The sequence below is a fragment of the Apium graveolens genome, chromosome 10 (genome assembly GCF_009905375.1).
Source record: "Apium graveolens cultivar Ventura chromosome 10, ASM990537v1, whole genome shotgun sequence".
Classification (NCBI taxonomy): domain Eukaryota; kingdom Viridiplantae; phylum Streptophyta; class Magnoliopsida; order Apiales; family Apiaceae; genus Apium; species Apium graveolens.
The window spans coordinates 106,512,282-106,534,510 of record NC_133656.1 but is presented as its reverse complement, the minus strand read 5'-3'; the positions used below and the strand labels follow the sequence as shown (position 1 = coordinate 106,534,510).

General features: G+C 33.4%; 3 protein-coding genes across 4 annotated transcripts; 1 reads left to right on the top strand and 2 right to left on the bottom strand.

The window, feature by feature from the left end:
- Positions 1-10,361: 10,361 nt before the first annotated feature.
- On the top strand, positions 10,362-16,764 carry LOC141688827 (calcium-transporting ATPase 1, endoplasmic reticulum-type-like). 2 transcript variants are annotated; one of them, XM_074492938.1, is made up of 9 exons: positions 10,362-10,584; positions 10,892-12,331; positions 12,728-12,800; positions 12,890-13,011; positions 13,377-13,658; positions 13,755-14,132; positions 14,502-14,611; positions 15,619-15,847; positions 15,941-16,764. In XM_074492938.1, the coding sequence occupies exons 2-9, from the start codon at positions 10,922-10,924 to the stop codon at positions 16,523-16,525; spliced, it is 3,189 nt and encodes a 1,062-aa protein (XP_074349039.1). In that variant the 5' UTR covers positions 10,362-10,584; positions 10,892-10,921; the 3' UTR covers positions 16,526-16,764. The 2 variants fall into 2 exon arrangements, with proteins under 2 accessions (XP_074349039.1, XP_074349038.1); XM_074492937.1 differs by having other exon boundaries at positions 10,363-10,535.
- Positions 16,765-17,237: 473 nt separating this feature from the next.
- LOC141693953 (chitinase 2-like) lies at positions 17,238-19,405 on the bottom strand. Its single transcript, XM_074499145.1, has 2 exons — positions 19,048-19,405; positions 17,238-18,028 (listed from the first exon to the last, which is right to left on the bottom strand). The coding sequence occupies exons 1-2, from the start codon at positions 19,403-19,405 to the stop codon at positions 17,454-17,456; spliced, it is 933 nt and encodes a 310-aa protein (XP_074355246.1). The 3' UTR covers positions 17,238-17,453.
- Positions 19,406-20,776: 1,371 nt separating this feature from the next.
- Positions 20,777-21,343, bottom strand: LOC141690838 (secreted RxLR effector protein 161-like). Its single transcript, XM_074495598.1, has one exon. The coding sequence runs from the start codon at positions 21,341-21,343 to the stop codon at positions 20,777-20,779; it is 567 nt and encodes a 188-aa protein (XP_074351699.1).
- Between the last annotated feature and the right edge of the window lie 886 nt (positions 21,344-22,229).

Sequence of the window (22,229 nt, the reverse complement as noted above, 5' to 3'; positions counted from 1 at the left end):
AACTTCTTTTGAAAAAATAACTTAAGAACTTCATTTTTCTGAAACAGTCGTCATTTGGGTCGTTCTTCATTTCTTGATCGTTTCACTCCTTTTTCCTTGACTTAAGATCGTCATTTATAGGCTCCTTATCAATACTTGTTTCTCGTCGTCGTCTTCTACCATAGCGACCGTCGTGGTACCGTCGTCGTAGCAGTTATCGCACGCTTCCTCCACCATGGTCGTCGTGATCCTCCGTCGTAATGATCATCATAAATTTTAATATAATAACTTCATTAATCGTCGTTGTAACTTCTCATCGTCAATAGTCGTCGTAAGCGACTCCTATACAGGGAGAGCACTATAGGGGCATGCTAGGCTCCAGAGAAGCGTTCTACGGACCTCGTCCGTCCTCTTTCTCGATGGTAATCCGACCCATTTCTTTAAAGATCCGATAAAATATTCATGACAATTTTATGGTTTAACAACAGTTACACCGTAAAAAGGGGTCCAGGCGCGATGTCGAAAGGATCATACTGTTGATCATACCGTAGATCGGAGTTATCAACCTCTAAGACATTAACGTTATTGAGAAATTATAAATTACTTCCCCCGATTATTTACATTGAGTTTGTTAACTCTGCTAAAAAGTTACTCCCTCTGTCCCAACCATTTCTTTACGATTTCCTTTTTGGGATGTCCTATCCAATTCTTTACATTTCAAAACATACCAAAAATAGTCATTAGGTCCCACCACTTTCCCCACTTTTTCTCCTTTTTCACACTACTTTTATTTCACTATCTCCCTTTCATACATTAAAAATTAACGGGTCACATCACTTCAACCACTTTTTTTTCTCTTTTTCACTACTTTATACATATTTCTTAACTTTCGTGTCCAAACCAAATATAAAGAATTGGTCGGGACGGAGGGAGTATTGAATAATATTTTTTCTTGAACAATGATAATCCTGGAGTTACAAAGCATGCAACCACATCCAGTCAAGGCAGTGTAATATCAAGCCTAAAAACACAAGATGTCGTTTTCTTAGTTTGACCTCTCCAATTAATTAACATCTTCTCTTTTCAAACTGCAATTCAAACAAAGTACAGTGACTGAGAAAGCCATCAGGATTTCCTTCCGATATTTGGTACCATCATCATAGATTAACTAAACACCGGCGAATTAGCGAAAAAAAAGTAAACACTGGCGGAGATTTAACTAGTTCTTGAAACATATCTTATTCCTTGCATAATAATATTTAATTTGTCTCAATTATTTAGGTCATTTATTGGATTTTATTTTATCCAATAACTAGGACATATTAATTTTTTATGTGAAATTATATTATATGTATGCTGAACTATTTTTTTCTTAAAAAATAGATTTTAGACATTTTATTATTATTATTAAATATGGATAAGAAGTGGAAGGAAAAGATATAATATAAAATAAAATGAAAAGTGAGAAATGAATTTTTGGCGAGAAAAATAAATAAGGCATGTCCGATAGTATTCTCAAAATTAATTTACGAACTAGATGTTAAAATTACTATAACACACAACAACTCGAACAAACTTTTGAATTTTTTGTTAAAATCATATAATAAATTGCCTTCTAAAAATTTAAAATACAAATTTTACTCATCATATTTAACAACATTTCTATTCATAACTCTTAAATTTAATTTTATTATTGAGAATAAGGATCCTAAGATTAACCTTATGATACTTTTCCTAAAATCACCATCAATACATGTAAATAAATAATTTTAATCATTTATTATTAAATATTAATTTATCATATATTTTGCATGGCTTTGAAATTAGGAAAGTAAACAAATAGATAAGGAATAATACACCCAAATCAACCATTATCTTAGGAATTTTTTTTTTAATTCTACTTTAGGATCCTTATTCTCTTTTATAATTAAATGTATTTAAGAAAGGAATTGGATTATGGTAGATAGTTTAAAGAAAGTGATTTAAATTACTCCCTCCGTCCCACTTATTTTGTCACCAATCAGATTTTCATTTTTTATTTAATTAAAATTAAACAAACTAAAAGTTACCAAATCATTGTATTACTTTTGAAAATATTAACATAATTAACACTTAAATTATCATATTAACGGAAAGTGGACAACATTTTTGAAACTGTCAAAATAGAAAATGTGGCCAAATAAATGAGACCGAGAACGTAATAGAAAAATGAAGAGGGAGAAAAGAGGGAAAAAGTTTAAAGAGCTTGTTTGAGTTTGTTTTCATTCCATGCTCCTCAAATTTAGGTGTTTATGAGCACGTTGAGGAGTTTCTTGCTCTTATTCTTATTGCTTTATTCCTAATAGATACTTGCTCCGTATCCTTTTACTTGTTAAGTAACCGGTTCATCAATAATAATAAATACAATCAACACCTATATCAATACTAATAATAAATATTTAAATTAAATAAATGGGGTGGGAGGACTTGAACCGAGTCCCTCCCTGAACTGAACTCTGATACTATGTTAAGTTACCAGTCCGTCTAAAACCTTAAGGTGGTAGAGGAAGATCATGATCTTATACTCTTTAATAGTCCATTTTCAAAATAAACTATTTTTTCTATTTGAATATATTATTTTCGTCCCAATTTATTTGTCTTGTTTAACTTTTTGTGATTAAATTGATCCAATTTTGATCATAAATTAAACATCAATCTTTTAATATTTTGAAAAAATGAAGATTACATATTAAAGAAAATTACATGTACTTTTTAATGATATAATTTTTATAATTTTTTTCGATTATATACCAGATGAAATTTTCGGTCAAATTTGGGTCAATCTGACCAAAAAAAGTCAAACAGGACAGATAAATTGGGACGGAGGGAGTACTATGTATTTGACTTTTATGCACTTACTTTTAAGAGATTTTATCACATAGAAAATAATATTATTTTTAATCTTTTTTACATAAAAATTTTAGTTTATAATTTTTAATCAAAAAAGAAAATTTTAATTATTTTATGACATACGGTCAAAACTCTTTAAAATACGTGTAAAAAAGTTAAAAGATTACGAAGCAGAGAGACAGGTTTACTTTTATTTAGAGAGAATATGTTTACTTTTATTTAATCATTAACACTTTTACACTTTGTTTCAAAAATACTTTTAACAAAGAAAAATAAAATTTAAGAAAATTATTTTGTTTAACTTGTTGCTAAATAATTTTTATTCTTTCCGTTTTTATCATAGTATCTGGAATACATTATTTAATTAAATTTAAACATAATTTTTCAACGTGCACACTTATTTTTAATAATCCATATATATACATAAAGTAAAAAATCTGGCGGCTTACGTGGCAGGTCTATATTTTTATGTTTGTTCAGGCATCTACAAAAATATGGGCTGCGGGAGGAGACTATTCACTTCTTCTGGCAAAATCCTGTTCAATCAGGTTGTTTCTACTCATTTTTTATTCAGATTAACTAACATTTTCTAATGTATATACAACATCAATTAATATTGTTTGCTTTAGTTAATTGTATATTTCTCTATTTTTAGATGTTTGCTGATTATACAATATCTCTATGCACATCATTTTTAATAAATGATTCAGAACTGTAATCCGGGATATATTGTATTGTGCTTTAAGACAGGCCATCGAAAACAAGGGTCGTGTTTAGTTTATTCAGTTTTACATTTTCTCCACCCTTGCTGTCAAACCCCTCAAATTTTGGTGGTGTTTTATTGTTAAAGAGGAAAAGAGAGGTTGAGGAAGAACTGAATTACATTTTAAAAGAGGAGAAGAGTGGTTGATGAAGAACTGAATTACAGTGCCTTTTACATTATATAGAGGTAAATATTTTGTATCATTTGTATGACCTATTTTACGTGTCGATTTAAGTTGTATTGAAGTGGAGCAATGGTTGTGGTTTTGACTCGGAAGATCTCTATTCTTTTTTTTTGTTTAAACTTACATGTCATTTGGTTATTTATATTCTATTAAGTTATTGTTCGCCACACAAAACAATTATTTCGATTTCTATGGGTTACATGCTGATTTTCAACGACTCAATCCGTTGTAGATCATGTTGCTTACTTGGGCATGGTAAACAGTCTTAAAGTTAAATTAAGAGATATTTTATATCACCCTCACAGAGTTAAAAATTGTTGGCATGCCTGGAATACTCTAGCTATCATGGTCATCGGTTTGAACCTCTTTAACTTGGCCAATGACATATTTCCTGGTAATTTTTCATATGTAGAATTGTAAGCCACCACTCTATAGAATTATCACTTTATTTGGCAATCAATGAAGAGCTTATCATTGTCTTTGTGGCTATGTTGGCTTACTAGAATGCTACAGGTAGTGGTTAAGCGATAAAGATATTGCACAACCCACATACAACCTAGAACATGTAAAATTTTTTGCTAATAGCCAGATTTTTATGCTCTTTTACATGTACTTTTTTACTTTTGAGCTTTACCTGCAACCAATTTTTTTTTGCTAATACAACCTCATTGCAGCTGATTATGAGAACAAAGAGCCTCACTGATAACAAGTTAAAGTAACACATCTTTTTTGTTAACTTCCCAGTAAGTTCTTTAGGTAGGGGTTTTTGATGTCAATATGCCACTAACTTTGGTTCATTATTCTATCTTTGTTTGGGCCAGCCCTCCTACAAGGTAATGTTTGCATTTCTCTTTTCATGTTAATCTTTTTGCATCATGTTGCTCATTATATCGTCGCTGCATTATTCAAATCGCATAATAATTTGCTACGACATAAAATTTATGATCTGATGCAACATAGATGGTTAGGATTAAAAGGACCAATAGGCCCATTTTTGGAGAAAGATGTCATCGATAATTTGTCCAGGTTTTGGAGACATCTTACAATAGCAAGCATACACTACCTGTTGTGGATCTCAGAGATAATGAGTTACTTAAAATTTTTGGATAAGAAACAAGATCTGAAGGTTGATGGAATTCTTTTTTCAAGAAATTAACAAGTTAAAAAATTGTGGACTTCTAGACTGTAATGTTTTCAGATAGTTTGGTTTTAGGGTTGTTAAGTCATCATGGTTGTGCTTACTCCTGACGGCCGAATGATAAAAACTGAATATTCTACACGTTATTTTAGAATTTTCTATTAAGATGTGAGCATTGACACTGGACTTTACATGAAAGCAGAAGCAGGGAGCACATACTTCCAGCTGGGTCAGAGTAGCCTGGATGCATTTCCTAACATAAGTCACCTACTTCCACGTCACCCAAGTTTTATAACTATAAGTCTATAATCAAGTGCCTCATATGTTAGATGTCATATAGATTGGTGAATAGTTGCAGTTAGTGTTGAATTCATGATCTTTTATGTGACATGCTAATTACCCAGCTCTGCCATTTCTTTTTATAAAGGTAGCTACTTGTGAAGGTTATGAATTTAGGAGGCAACTACTTGGGAAGGTTATGAATTTAGGTAACAGGGATGAAATTTATTAATTATTGGGCTATCCTGTTAGGGTCTTGTGTTTGAGGGTCTCTATACCCTGGAGAATGTGTCCATTACAGTGTCAAAAGCTTACATTTCCTTTGGGGACTTTTGTTGGCTTTAAAGAGCTCATGCTCGCGTGTAGATGCTAAATGGAAATGTCAGGAATCACTTCGGTGCATAGATGTGGGCTGTTGATATGATACAACAGTGCTATTCTTTATTAGATGCCCTACAATATGTTAGCGTGTTAGATATATTTGTGATGACATGTCTAATAATGATTTGTATTTAGTTTTCAGATCTTGACTAACATGACAAATCATGACTTAACTGGAAATCAGTACTTATACTGAAGTCAAAACTTAAGATATCAGAACTTAAGTTATCAGAACTTAAGATATCAGAAAATATTTATCAAGAGATAATATCAGGACTTAAGAAGACTTTCAGATAAGGAAGGCGGCTGATTGAAAGAAAAGAAGATCAAGACTAAAATAAGAAGAGATATGCATGGAGAAGAATTCTATGAAGAATAGAAGACTTTGAGGAAAAGATAACTAATTGATATATTTTAGGATACATAATCATATTCGATATCAATTAGAAGATTATCTTGTAACTGTGTGTCTATATAAACACAGCATAGGGTTTACACTATATGTGTTATCATAATCGAGAATATTATTCATTGTAACCCTAGTAGCTCTCGTGATATTTGTTCATCACTGAGAGAGAACGGTTCCATTGCAATACTGTTTTATTAATAAAATTATTCCGTGTTTCATACTTGTGTTCTTAATTCGATTTGATTGTACTATACACTGTATTCAACCGCCTTCTATAGTGTGTGTGACCTAACATAGTGATTTAGTATTAGGATTATATATTTTGGCCCTTGAAACCCTTAACTATGAAATTCTCATATTTGTATTTTATTCATACTCATGATAGATGTGAGAGACTATATTAGCTAGGTGCTAATAAGTTCTGGTGATATGAAGTTTGAAAGCTTGGTTATTTTGATTCTATTGTGTTAATAATTTATACATGTTTAGTTGATTAAACATTATACATGTCAGTTAGCATCAGACATTACTTTTGTTTGTGTTTCATTTTTGTCGTGCTTGCTCCCTTTGATGCTAAATTTGATAATACAATTTTTTTTGACGTAATAAAGTATGATCATAATTTTATACTACACTTTTAAATTTTGGTGGCCGGTATTAATTACTCGGTCAAAAAAGCCATCAAATGGAAAAAAATAGTAAAGCAAGTGTAATGATTACATTTTCTGAACTAATTAAGCTGTGGGATAAGATGTTGATGATTAAGTTTATTCAAACAGAGAAAATATTAAAATGGGACAAGTTGGTATTTAGCTGAGAAAACTCTTTTGCTAATATTGTGGAAAAAACTTGGAAGCGGAAAAATTTTGAAAGTAATATTTTAAAAAATTTGCCCCTCCCCTATGACTTATAACAAGATTAAATATACGTGAATTAAGGATTTTATTATTTAAATAAAAAACTTATATGAATTGTCTTTCTTACGGAATCTTTCTTTTTTCAGACAAGGAACATAATTTATTCTGGCCATGCATTCCAAATTTTAAGTGAATGCCACTTCAATTAAAATAAGTATGTTAAATAATTTAGTTTAACAAAATAAATAAAATTAATTTATTTAAATTGTAATTGAAAAGATTTTTTTTAAAAAGTTAACTTTAATCATTGATTTTTGAAATAAAATCTGAATATTATACTTTTATTATATTATATGTATTCACAACTTTTTAAAATATATTTTCTTAACCGCGCGAAGCGCGGTTTATTTACCTAGTTATTAAATATTATTAAAATAAATGATTATTTTAAAATGAAAAGAGAAGCGTCCAATTCGAATTTGACCACCTATAGAGTTATAAGAGTCCGCCCGGTGATATTATTAAGAGTAAGTATAATGCTTTATGTAAAATGGCTATAAATATTGCTATAATTTGACAATAAAAAGTGTTTTTTGGTGTTAAAATAAAAATTGCACTCTAATATTAGTTTTATAATTAGTTTCAAATTTTTATAAATTTTTTAACTTCTACTTAATTTAATATTATTTTGATATTTTAAGATGTAAAAGACACCAATTATTTAATTTTTCCCCTCCATTCGTAGTAATAGATGATTTGGCATTGATGCATATATGCATCCTTAGTTTCAAATATACAACCAACGATGCATATATGCATATTTATATTTAAATATAACACTCCTTTAAAATTGAATTTTTTTTGCATTTGATGCTATAATATAATTATAACATCAAAGATAAAATTGCATTGCAATTGCTCTAATATTTGGCCCCACTTGCCATGAACCAACTTTTTGACGTACGAACTACGAAGTGCACAAACTTACTTTAATTTTTATGCGAAATTTCGACCTTGCGTTTAGTCCACACACCAAAAACAATTCGCATCCATCTTTTACTATCTTTCTACTTATTTACTCGATCTGCAAGCAAGCATATATTATTATATACTCTAAATCTTTATCAATAAAATAACTTTTCTTTAATATTAGTGAAATATGTATACTTATCTCATTTATGATCATATGGTTCGTGAACTTGTACGATTTTGAAATCAGCAATCCAATTATGATGATTGATATTCAGGATTTCATTTCCAATAATATTTTCTATTTTAATGTTGAAATACTGCTTATTTATTTATTTTTTTTAAGATATTACGTCGTCCGTTTTAAGATATATGTTCGATGTATATTTACTTCTTTTAGAACAAATTATGAAAAATTGAAGCGGATTACGAATTTAAAACGAAAAAATACGTATAAAATAACAAAATAGTAGAACATTAGTACATTATACCGGAAAAATATATGAGTGAATACTAGAGCTGCAAACGAACAGAGTCGAGCCGAGTTCTGTCCAAACCGAGCCAAGATTAATTTATTTTTAAAACGAGTCGAACCGAGTTGAGTTTAATATCCGAGCGAAAAGTGATGTTCAAGCTCAGCTCGTTTATAAACGAGTCGAGTCCGAGCCGAACACGAGTTTTTTCATGAACAACCGAGCTGAGCCAAACTCGAGCCGAGTCGAGTTTTCCACTAATATTTTGAATATATTTTTCAATCGAATAATCTTAAATTATAATTTATAATTTTACAAGTTGTATCGAGATCAACTACTAGTTTTATCTTAATATTATACATGCACACTCACACTTTACACTTATTTCTTAATCTAGCTATATTATTTTATTTTTCAAGACGATTTTTAAAAATATATCCAATTTTATTTGTAATTATTGAGACATTTGTAACTTTATAAATTGTACATTACTTTTTAAAACGACGATGTCAAATTTCATTATGTTTTGTGATTTTACTTAATTTGATTTATATAAATTACAAGTTATTTAATGATATTTATGAAATATGAATAATTGGAGATGAATCTATTATGATAAAAATTTGATAGTTTACTTACGAAAAAAAATAAGTGTTAAATTTAGAAAAATAAACAAAATATCTAATATAATTAAATTAATGATAATGATGAAAAATGTATCAGTAAAAATATTTAAGTGATTAGTAATAATTTATTATTTATAATATATATAAACTTTATCCGAGTCGAGTCGAGTTACCAAGTCCGAGCCGAGTCCGAACTAAACGAGCCGAGTCTGAGCGAAGCAGACAAAAAGTTCAGTTTGGCTCGTTTATTTATCCAAACTCATTTTCATGTTAAAGACTGGCTCATTTAAAAAAACAAATCGAGCCGAGTTTATTTAAACGAGCTGATTCCGAGTTTTGTTTACGAGCAGCCCTGTTGATTTGCAGCAGTAGTGAATACTGTTACGAGTGTATTTACAAGCCACAATGACAATTGACAAAGCAATTAGATCCAAAGTTAAAATTTGTCTCTAATTAGAAACGAAGCAAATAACAGAATATGGATGCTGTTTGAGGTCACTTTCAGCTTTCTCTTTTTTCTATTCTCACCCAAGCAATCTCCCAGAAGTTTCCTCACCAATTAATTTCAACTAATCATATCTTACAATTAATAATATTCTTAATAGTCTGTCCAGTCTTAAATTACTAGCCACCTTTGTACGCAGAGTATCTTTAACGTGGCAAACAACTACTGGTTCAAGCTCCCTCTCAAATGGGCAATATTTCACCTTTTTACAACTCCACTAGTACTTCTGTCGTGAGTATCATATCAAATAATACTCCTTCCTTTTTTCAAAAAACAAACACAGTATACTACTCCCTCCTTCCCAAAAATGATGTTCCTATATTGACTTTCGTTACTGTTTACGATAAACAATTGATTACTAATTTACGTCTAATCTATAATATCAAACATAGTCATGAGTGATCTCGTTGGATTCGTATTTATGAGTACTTTAATACAGTAAAATTTTTATATTTATTACTAATACGAATTTAAAGATATTAACAATCAAAAGTGTGCATTGACAAACATGTTCAACACAAAGAGAAAACGTTTTTAGGGACGGAGGAAGTATACACCAATAATAATATCACACTTATTTTGTGCGTATATAATTGTGTGTACTGTGTTGGGTTGGGCCCCTACTGAATTCATAATAAAAGATTAATTAAATATATAATTTTATAAAATTTACATCTATTTTTGGAAAATAAAATAAGCATACTATGAACTGACCATCATTTTCGAACCCGTTTATGGTTTTAATAAATGAATGAATGATTTGGGGTTTTAAAATTGAATTTCAAAATCTTTTAAATCTCTCCATAACATAATAAATAATGAATATATATAATAATACAAATATAAAAATATTTAAAATTATTATTATTCCGCCGAAGAAACGTACGAACAATCGGCTCCCACAAAGTTTGACGTTGTGAAAGCTCCTTGTTTTCTTCGTTGTTCCCAGTATCCAACACATTCACAACTCTGTCTTCTTCTTTTTGTAGAGAGCGAGAGTGTGAAACTTCAAAAAAGGCTCTCCCAGGCTCCCCACTAACGCACTATCTCTCCCTCTGGTCCCTTCATCCATCAACCTTACTGGTAATTCTCTCTCTCTCTCCCCCTCTCCTTTCCTCCATCAACCTTACTGGTAATTCTCTCTCTCTCTCTCTCTCTCTCTCTCTCTCTCTCTCTCTCTCTCTCTCTCTCTCTCTCTCTCTCTCTCTCTCCCTCCCTCTCCCTCTCTCCCTCTCCCTCTCTCCCTCCCTCTCTCTCCCTCTTTCTCTCCCCCTCTTTCTCTCTCTCTGTTTTTATAGTATATGTGTGCTCACCTCACTCTACATGTGTCGCTTATGTTATAAACTGAACATTTATTGAGTAATTTTAAACAATTTGTTATGTGTTTTAGTTTTACAAGTTTCATTTGCTGATAAATATTCATAATTACAATTCATCAGGTGTGATTTTGTAGAGGATAGTTGAGATTTATGGGTAGAGGGGAGAATTATGGAAAGGCGAAGGGTTTAGATATGATGATGTTAAATGAAGTTGTTTTCGCTGCGTGGGCGAAAGATCCACGTGAATGCGAGGAATTATTGAAAGTGAGACGAGAAGATGGTTTATCGAATGAGGAAGTCGAGAAACGGAGAAACTTATTTGGATGGAATGAGTTGGAAAAACACGAAGGGCAGTCGATATTTAGGTTGATTTTAGATCAGTTTAACGATACTTTAGTTAGGATTTTACTTGTTGCAGCTGTGGTTTCATTTGTTTTAGCTTGGTATGATGGAGATGAAGGTGGGGAAATGGAGATCACGGCTTTTGTGGAACCGTTGGTTATATTCTTGATATTGATTGTGAATGCGATTGTTGGGGTTTGGCAAGAGAGTAATGCGGAGAAAGCGTTAGAGGCTCTTAAGGAAATTCAGTCGGCGCAGGCTAGTGTGATTCGTGGTGGGGAGAGGAATTCGAATTTGCCTGCTAAAGAACTTGTTCCGGGGGATATTGTTGAGCTTAGGGTTGGGGATAAAGTGCCTGCGGATATGAGGGTGTTGAGCTTGATTAGCTCTACTTTAAGGCTTGAGCAAGGGTCATTGACGGGAGAAAGCGAGGCTGTGAGTAAGACTGTGAAGCCTGTTCCTGAAGATTCGGAGATTCAGGGGAAGAAATGTATGGTGTTTGCTGGAACAACTGTTGTCAATGGTAGTTGTATCAGCTTGGTCACTCAAACTGGTATGAATACTGAGATTGGAAAGGTGCATTCACAAATTCATGAAGCATCCCAAAGTGAGGAAGATACACCGCTGAAAAAGAAATTGAATGAGTTTGGAGAGGTTTTGACTATATTGATTGGTTTGATTTGTGCTCTGGTTTGGCTTATTAATGTAAAATATTTTCTATCATGGGAGTATGTCAATGGATGGCCAACAAATTTCAAGTTCTCATTTGAGAAGTGCACGTATTATTTTGAAATTGCAGTGGCATTAGCAGTGGCTGCCATTCCAGAAGGTTTACCTGCAGTTATTACAACATGCTTGGCCCTTGGTACACGTAAGATGGCTCAGAAGAATGCTCTTGTTCGCAAGCTGCCCAGTGTTGAGACTCTTGGTTGTACTACTGTGATTTGTTCAGATAAGACTGGTACTCTGACCACTAATCAGATGGCAGTGGCTAAGCTTGTTGCTGTGGGTCCTCAAGGACATTCTCTCCGATCTTTCAATGTTGATGGTACCACATATAATCCATTTGATGGAGAAATACAAAATTGGCCACTTGGTCGAATGGATACCAACCTTGAAACTATTGCGAAGATTGCTTCTATCTGCAATGATGCTGGTATTGAACACAATGGGAGTCATTATGTTGCTAGTGGGATGCCTACTGAAGCAGCATTGAAGGTAACATGCTAAAAGCTTATCCGTCTAACTTTCAAATATTATTGTACGACTTGTGGAAACATTATTGTTAGCTTTGAATCAGATGCCATCATGACTTCATCCTATTTGGTTAAACTCAAGCTGCACAAAACATTGGACTTGATTGTACTTTATACATCTTACAGATGCTACTTCTCCGTGTGCATTGGTGGCTCTAATTTATTCAGAGAAGAAAACAAATCCAAGTTCTCCCCATTTAAAATTTATGCTATTATTGTATTGTTTTAATTTGTTTATGCAGAAGATGCTGGGTCACCAGATGTAGGTAGTAGTATTAGTAGTTAATCTGGAAATATAAGTACACTGAAATCGCAGTCATACACAGGCACAAATATGAAATTTGTTTTTTTATTTCAGGTTCTTGTCGAGAAGATGGGGCTTCCTGATGGAAAGGATACAAATTCATACACCACTGGGGGTGATGCCCAGCGTATGTCACTTACATACAATTTTTTAGGCATTAGTGTTTGCTTATCTAATTTGTGAGTAACACTTCACTTTTGCTTTTGTACAATTAAGGTTGTTGTCGAAGATGGAGTGAAAGTTGTTCCAGAATCGGCACACTTGAGTTTGATCGTGATAGGAAGTCAATGGGAGTTATTGTAAGTTCTAGCTCAGGAAGAAATTCATTACTCGTAAAGGTGATACATCCTTCTTCCTTTCCATCAGTATTGTATTTTGAAATAATTATGTATAAAGCTGACTTTTGAAGTTGAAGCTAAATAGTGGATGAGACCTCTGCTGTGCCTGTGTATTGAAACCCCTCTCCTCAATTAATGGTTTATATGTGTTTCCCAATCTCATGCCTACTGGTCGAGTCGGCTAATGATTTTGTGCTTAGAGTTTTGGCTTTTAAATCGATGTTTTCTTAATTAGGGACAAAGCTGTAACATATTCTTAAAGCCATATATACTCCAATGTGTATAGCCCCTTGTTTGAATTCTTCATTAATATACCTTATTGTTTTTTTCTGGAAGTAGTCTAACATTCATTATATATTTGACAGGGTGCAGTAGAAAACTTGTTGGAAAGAAGCTCTTTTATTCAATTACTTGATGGTTCTGTCGTAGAACTTGACCAGAATGCCAGGAAAGCTATTCTACAAAGCCTTCATGAAATGTCTTCGAGTGCATTACGTGTACTGGGTTTTGCATACAAGGATGATTTAGCAGAGTTTGCAACATATACTGGGGACGAAGACCATCCAGCTCATGAGCTCTTACTCAATCCATCCTACTACTCGTCTATTGAGAGTAAACTTGTGTTTGCTGGTCTGGCTGGGCTTAGAGTGAGTTGCAATTTAATATTCAGGAATGGTTATATTTACAAGTGAGTTGCATGTATATCTTCTGACTGATGCATTTATCAAACATAATTGTCACAGGATCCACCCCGAAAAGAAGTTCGCCAAGCTATTGAAGACTGCAAAATAGCTGGTATCCAGGTTATGGTTATTACTGGAGATAACAAGAACACTGCTGAAGCTATATGTCGTGAAATAGGTGTCTTTGGACCGAATGAAGATATCAGTTCAAAAAGCTTAACAGGGAGAGAGTTCATGGATCATCGTGACAAAAAAGGTCACTTGGGGCAGAGTGGAGGACTCCTCTTCTCTAGGGCAGAACCAAGGCATAAACAAGAGATAGTAAGACTGCTTAAAGAAAATGGTGAAGTAGTTGCAATGACGGGAGATGGAGTCAATGACGCCCCTGCCCTAAAATTAGCTGACATTGGTATTGCAATGGGCATTGCTGGTACAGAGGTATAATATTAAATCTTCGTCTGTACAACAAAGACTTCCATGCATGTAAAGTTCGCCACCATATGCTATTTGTAAAAAAATTTCGGTCCGCTCAGATGTTTGTTTGTCAACAGTTTTAAAAGAATCTTTAGAACTCTTCTTTGAAGCTGAATGTGAAAGAGACCATCAAAGTTTTAATTCTAATATTTTTTTGGTAAATGTGAATCAACCATATTCTTATTCTTTTGTAGTCCGTGTCTGTTGTACAGAACTGATATCTTTATGTTTAAAAACACATCTCTACATCTCTCATACTAGCATTTTCATGTTCTCCAGTTTTATCATCCGTGTTTCACTTTATATATTTACATTTCTGGTTTTCATTTTTAGGTTGCCAAGGAAGCTTCTGACATGGTTTTAGCTGATGACAATTTCAGCACAATTGTTGCTGCTGTAGGGGAAGGCAGGTCTATCTATAATAACATGAAGGCATTTATTAGGTACTTTTCATATTTCCCTCTGGTTCTCCGTTTTTGAACTAATTAATTAAAAACAAAGAATGGATTCAACATTTTGGTTAATTTGGAAATTAATTTTTATTCTATGGACATATCATATAAAATCTTAGTTATTTATGTTAATTCAGAGTCAAAATAGTAGATGTAATATAATGTATGAACTGTGGGTTATGATATGGTAACAAAATTTGTTATTCCTAAAAATTATGTGATCTAAGATCACATGGTGGAAAACACGCTAGACGCTTGGTTTCTAACTGATCTGGTCGAATCAATTTTAAGTCTGAAAGTAGGAGTGTAGATCTTTTTCATATAGTTCTGAAGTTCTTTGAACCTCGGACATAGCACAGATCATATTTTATCAATACTAGCTTAAATCCCGTGCGATCCACGGGGTCCGTTAATATTTAAATATTATTTCTTCAATCATATATTAATTTTAATATATACATGTATATAAATATATAATAATTATAGATTTATAATAAAAAAATAAAAGAATTAGGAAGAAGCTGTGATCGTAGTTTAGTAGGATAAGTTTTGGTCCTAGTTTTGCGGGATAAGGAAACTATATCTAATAGTTTAGCATGTGTATAACACTATTTATTTTTATTGTAATAACCAAAATAAGGGGATAACCGTTGAACCAAAATATACCTCATTCCGGTTATTATATTATAGTATAGATTTTATTGGTGATTAACTTAAGTTCACGGAGAATACAAGGTTTTGTACACGTACTCATTTATGTACAAGTAGCTTGCTTTTGAAGATACAGTGCATATGTAGAGAGGTTCTGATTGAAATCGAGCGATCACAATATTGACTAATTGTGCATATGTTGGAGAAAGTTTTCTTCACACTTTCTGAAATGAAATGTTTAATTTTGTGTGTTCTTGTCTGCCAGTTGGGTCTGATTTATGAAAAATCATAGTTTCTGAAGGGTTACTTTCATTGTTTTTTAACTTCGTTTCTTCTGATATTTTTAGGTATATGATATCATCAAACATTGGCGAGGTTGCCTCAATATTCCTCACAGCTGCTTTAGGTATACCAGAGGGCCTTATTCCTGTTCAGCTTCTGTGGGTCAATCTGGTTACCGATGGACCCCCGGCAACAGCTTTAGGATTTAATCCACCTGATAAGTACATCATGAAAAATCCCCCTCGTAGAAGTGACGACTCTTTAATCAGTGCATGGATATTGTTTCGCTATCTGGTACTTATGTTTCACTAATTTCTACTTGAAGTAACTTTAGAAGCCATATTTGCGTTGTTTTATTGCTTACAGTCCTTAATGTTGGTAATGTAGGTGATTGGCCTTTATGTGGGGATAGCTACTGTAGGGGTCTTCATCATATGGTTCACACAGGCCTCTTTCTTAGGAATTGACCTAAGCAAAGATGGCCACAGTCTAGTCTCCTATTCCCAGCTTTCTAACTGGGACCAATGCACCTCCTGGGGAAATTTCTCGGTTTCTCCTTTCACTGCTGGATCACAAGTTTTCAATTTCGACGACAATCCATGTGACTATTTTCACACCGGAAAAGTTAAAGCTATGACCCTCTCCCTGTCTGTATTGGTTGCCATTGAGATGTTCAATTCCCTTAATGCTCTTTCCGAGGATGTGAGTCTTTTGAGTATGCCTCCCTGGGTCAACCCATGGCTCCTCTTGGCCATGTCAGTTTCATTTGGACTGCATTTCTTGATCCTTTACTTGCCTTTCCTTGCTCAAATATTTGGCATTGTACCACTGAGCCTGAATGAGTGGTTATTGGTGGTGGCTGTTGCATTCCCAGTAATTTTGATTGATGAGGTTCTTAAGTTTGTTGGGAGGTGTACAAGCAGGGTTAGATTGTCACGAACAAAGAGTTCATTGAAGGACAAGGCGGAGTAAGGCTGTAGGAAAAAATACCAACGCAGATAAGATAATTTACTTACAGAAGCTTCAATATGCCAATTAACCTTGTTATTCTTGGTCCTTTAACCCTTACTTCAAAACAGAAAGGGTTAGTCTGTGTCTGACCATGATGATATATTATATTGATTATACATTTGTAGACTGTAGTACTCCGAACAGAATTTAGTAAATCTCTTAATTTATATTGAGCCAATCAGACGTTACTTTTAGTTTTATTCAAGGTTTTATACGCAAAAATTTAGTGTATGTAATAATTGACATGATGGTGATTTGTGGAAGTATAAAATCTTGATTGTAAGTCATAAATGAATTTCTTGATTATATATTGCCGGTCTTGCCATCTTGGTACTCTTGGAATACAATTTTGAGTTCTCTGATTAGTTCTATGAGTCCATTTTTGTTAAAGTTGTTAAGGTATCCACGGTGTTGACTGCTAAGTGATTTAGCTTAACAACTAGAACATATAGATGAAGAAATGAACTCATGGAGCAGAGCAAATGAGAAGACAAATCTATAGCTGCTTTATGATTAACAACCAGAGCGAATAAATTCATACCAAATAAAAATTGCAGTTCTCGTTAGAATCTTGGATTTGAAAACATCTGGAATGTGGTTGAAATGATGATATTAAATTGCTATAAATTTATATAATCATAATCACTTAAAACTGATATCGGAGGCCAAAGAGATGGTCTAATTCAATGCAGACTGTGGTAGATAAATTTAAGGTTCCTTTTAATATTATAGTTGATATCGGAGGCCAAAGAGATGGTCTAGTGTTTCTGGGCAAATATATTACTGGAACAGTGTTTGAATAAAAATTAGATATGGGAACATCACTTACAGATATGGAACCTGGTGAAAGAATGGAAATTATACACAAACCATACTGACAGATGACAAACTAGTGGGAGATTGCTAATAGAGCTTGTGATTGTTTCTCATAGGGAAATCCTCTTGACAGAGAATCATCAGCAGACCAAATAAAGATACCATGAAGTTCTTTCCTGCTTTTGAGCATATGGCATGCAGTGAAGAAGCCATCTTCTGGAGACAAACCACCACTTTCATCAGTACTAAAGCTAGCCAACACCTTACCTCCTTCGTATTTCGATGTCTGAGTCTCGAAATATGTCATGAATTGAGAAACTGTAGTTCCTTGGTCATATGCATAGAATTGAAAGTTTACATAGTCTATGAGATGACCATAACTCTTCCAAAGTGCCAAGTAATGACTTTGAACTTGATCATCGTCGTATGGAGCTATAGAAGCGAAGGAAATGACTCCATTTTTCTTAAGGGCGGTTATGAGCTGTCCGATACATTCTGCAAATGTTTCCGGATCTCCTTGAAAATGTTCATAATCGATATCAATGCCGTCTAGATTATACTCCTGGATGATATTTGTGAGGGACGATATGGCATTGGAAACCCATGAATCCACGGAAGATGGGCTAAAGTAAGCGCTGTTGGAATAATCTTAAATTTAGTTATTAATTATTTGTTTATTTAATTATTAGATATTTAGCAATGATTAATTATTAGAGAAAAATATTATTTTAGAATTGTTTAGTAGTGGGGTAGTGGAGTTATGGAGTAAATTATGGACATGTAATTTACCCATTAATTAGTAGTGGTTAGTTTTAGTAATAGTTAGTTTTAATATGTTTGTAAAGCATATATAATGGCTAGTTTACCTTGAGTTTTACAGGAGGAAAAGAAAACAAGAAATATAGCAGTACAAGTTCTCTTCAAAAATGTAGGTGTCTTCTTTTTTTCTCTGAGTTTGTTCAACATGGCATCAGAGCTATATGTTATAAGGCTTGTGAGACTCTTATAAAAATACATACATATATATATATATATTAAGTATTTATATGAGATTTCAAATGGTATTAAAAATTTCTCCATATATATTTAGTGAAATATCAAGATGAAATGGTACGTGAAAAAGGAAAGAGAAGCAAGAATAAAAATGAAGGAGGAACATGAGCGGGGGAAATAATGAGAAAGATATCATGGCTCAAGAGGCAATGAAAGAAATTTTATTTTAGAGTTGTGGAGAGAAAGTGCTCCAAAGTGTTTTTGATGAGATAGTGCATCAAAATTGATGGTGATGAGAAGTGCATCACAGGCGAAGAGAAAGTGCTTCGTAAATTTAAGATTATGGGGGTGAATGTTGGAATAATCTTAAATTTAGTTATTAATTATTTGTTTATTTAATTATTAGATATTTAGCAATGATTAATTATTAGAGAAAAATATTATTTTAGAATTGTTTAGTAGTGGGGTAGTGGAGTTATGGAGTAAATTATGGACATGTAATTTACCCATTAATTAGTAGTGGTTAGTTTTAGTAATAGTTAGTTTTAATATGTTTGTAAAGCATATATAATGGCTAGTTTACCTTGAGTTTTAGGAGAAAAAGAAAACAAAAAATATAGCAGTACAAGTTTTCTGCAAAATGTAGGTGTCTTTTTTCTCTAAGTTTTTTCAACAAGCGCTTCCTCCTCCAACGCTATCACCTCCTAAGCTTAATGCTACTTTTACATTTGAATGTTTTTTCTTGATCGCAGAAACTTGAGAAGCACCGAGATTATCACTGTCCCAAAATATGTTGAATTGTCCGTTGGTAGGAGAAGGAGATGAAGTGGTATAATCAATGGCAAATGCAAGGATGAAATGAAACTCAACGTTGGGGTTTATTGGTACGTCTGAGAATTTTATGTTATTAAACTCTGCCCCAATGTATTCGCGGAAGAGATCTGAGTTTGCTGGGGAGGTTAAGATTGTAGCTGAGGTGATTAGGATAGCTTGAATAGTGAAAATGGTTAGAAAAACCTTTGACAACTCCATAATGGGAAATAAAGATGTGTTTGGAGGACTTGATATTCAACTACAATCAGTAAGCTTGCATTTATATACTAATTTGGAGATGTAACATGTTACTAATTATGTAAACTTGATATCCTTTCTTGTTATGACATGCTTCTAAAAAAAACCGTACGATGTTGCCATGATAGTTTTCATTAGTTTAATGAAATGACAGACACTAATTTGCGCAACCTGACAGTATTATTTAGCTAGCGTACGGGTTGTTATTTTGTAGAAGACAGTGTTGTTTGTTTCCTTGCTGCCATCGCGGGTTACAGTATAAATGATACATATTTTGTAACTTGTTGACAAAATCCACTTATCTGACTGCACACACCCCTTCCCAAACACTGCTCGCAAACTTGTTGACTTATAATTCAGCTCTAAACAGTTGAAGCGATCTTAACTTTGTAAATGCAATAACATGGATTCTGAAAACAACAGTAAACTGTACACTTACAAGAATCCAAAACAGAGGTTCCGAGAGAACAATAAACAGAACAATCACATAAACTCATGGATCTTGAACTATATGATCATCACATACAAGTAGAAACATACCTCCCGACATGGCGACGATTAGTTGATAGTAACAGGGTCTTGTACGTCGGTGCTTCAATGGAGAAGAATGAATATCTCTCTCTTTTTTTATATACGTTTATTTTATGTGTTCTTTTGGTTCTTGATACCACACTTTTGATGGAAAAGGTGGATGTATATATAGACAGAGAGAGGACCATCCATCTCACCTCAATATCTTACCTCTTAATTAATTATCCATCAGAATTAATTAAGTGAGATATTTTTAACTGTTGAGTTTCCTATAGACCATTTTATGAGGAAGAAATTATGTAGAAATATAATTATAATTTCTTACAGTCTCCCACTTGGTCTTATAGGAAATAAGCCATGAATGTGCACAAGTACATCAGTTTTACTCTAAGTTCTTAGTTGATAAATTGACAAATGTATGAGTCATGGCGTGCCCGTGTTATTGCACAACATGTTTACTTCCATGTACCACAACATCTGCAATTTTCACAACCAGGTCATTATGAGAATGGCTTAATGGTCACATAATGTTTCATTCACCTCAAACATAAGTGTGTACACCTTTATGATGAAAGAAACAGAAAACTTCAGATGTTATATATATAGAGAACTCAGTTAATTGTCTTTCACATAAACATGCATAAAACAAGTGGCATAATCTATGATTCAGGAACTGTCCAAGAGACCCAAACTTTCAGCATGCCTTTCGAAGGTCTTAATTGGCAGTCCTTTCGTGAGTATGTCTGCCACTTGCAAATCAGTACATATGGACTCAATGACAATTTTCTTTAGTTTAACATCTTACTTTAATAACAGGTATTTTAGGTCCATGTGTTTTGAACCGTCTGTAATCCTGTCATGCTTAGAAAAGAATGTCGCAGCTTGATTGTCACAGTAGACCGATAATGGTTTAGAGATGAAATTTAAGGCTCCAAACTGTGAAACAAAATTGCGCAGCCATGATCCTTGAATAGAAGCTTCATAACAGGCCACAAATTCAGCCATCATAGTGGATCCGAAAATCATTTCAGATTTTTGACTTTTCCATGAAACACCACCTCCACATAAAAGATATGTATATCCAAGAGTGCAGAGCCTTGTATCAGGACATCCAGCAAAATTCGAATCAGAATAGCCAATCATCCGTGGATGACTTGACTTTCTGTACGTAAGCATATGATTTTCGGTTCCCTTTAGGTATCTCAATACTTTCTTTGCAGCCTTCCAATGAGCGATCCCTGGGTCACTCTGAAATCTTCCCAACATGCCAACGGCGTGGCTAATGTCAGGCCTGGTACAGACCTGTGCATACATCAGGCTCCCCACGAGAGATGCATAAGGATACTTCTGCATTTCTTCTCGTTCCATAGGTGTCCTAGGACATTGCTTAAGAACAAGTTTGTCTCATTTATGCAATGGAACAGAACTAGCGGAACAAGACAACATGATAAATCTCTTAAGAACTTTATCGATATAGGCCTTCTGAGACAAGCTTAAAATTCCTTGGCTTCTATCACGAAAGATTTATATGCCTAGAACATAGGAAGCCTCTCCCATATCTTTCATTTCAAAGTTCTTTGAGAGATATTCTTTTGTCTGTCGCAACAAACCAAGATCACTACAAGCCAATAATATGTCATCAACATACAGAATCAAAAATATGAATTTGCTCCCACTAAACTTAAGGTATATGCAAGTATCAACGACATTTTCAACGAAACCGAAATTCGTTATGGTTTCATGAAATTTTAGATACCAATCTCTGGAAGCTTGCCTTAGTCCATATATTGATTTCTTAAGTTTGCAGACCATATGCTCCTGCCCTTCAATTATGAAGCCCTCGGGTTGACGCATATAAATTTCCTCTTGCAAGTCTCCATTCAGGAACGCGGTTTTCACGTCCATTTGGTGTAACTCGAGATCATAATGAGCCACCAAAGCCATGATGATTCTTAAAGAATCTTTTCTGGAAACCGGAGAAAAAGTCTCGAAATAATCGATGCCTTCTTTCTGATTAAAACCTTTAAACACAAGTCTAGCTTTATATCGTTCAACATCGCCTTTAGAATCTCGTTTGGTTTTATATACCCATTTACAACCAATCGCTTTATGACCTGGTGGGAGTTGAACGATTTCCCAGACTTGATTATCACTCATAGATTTTAATTCATCCATCATTGCATCAACCCATTTGTCAGAATCAGGGCCCTTAATGGCTTGAGCATACAAAACCAGATCTTTATGTTCATCAGAT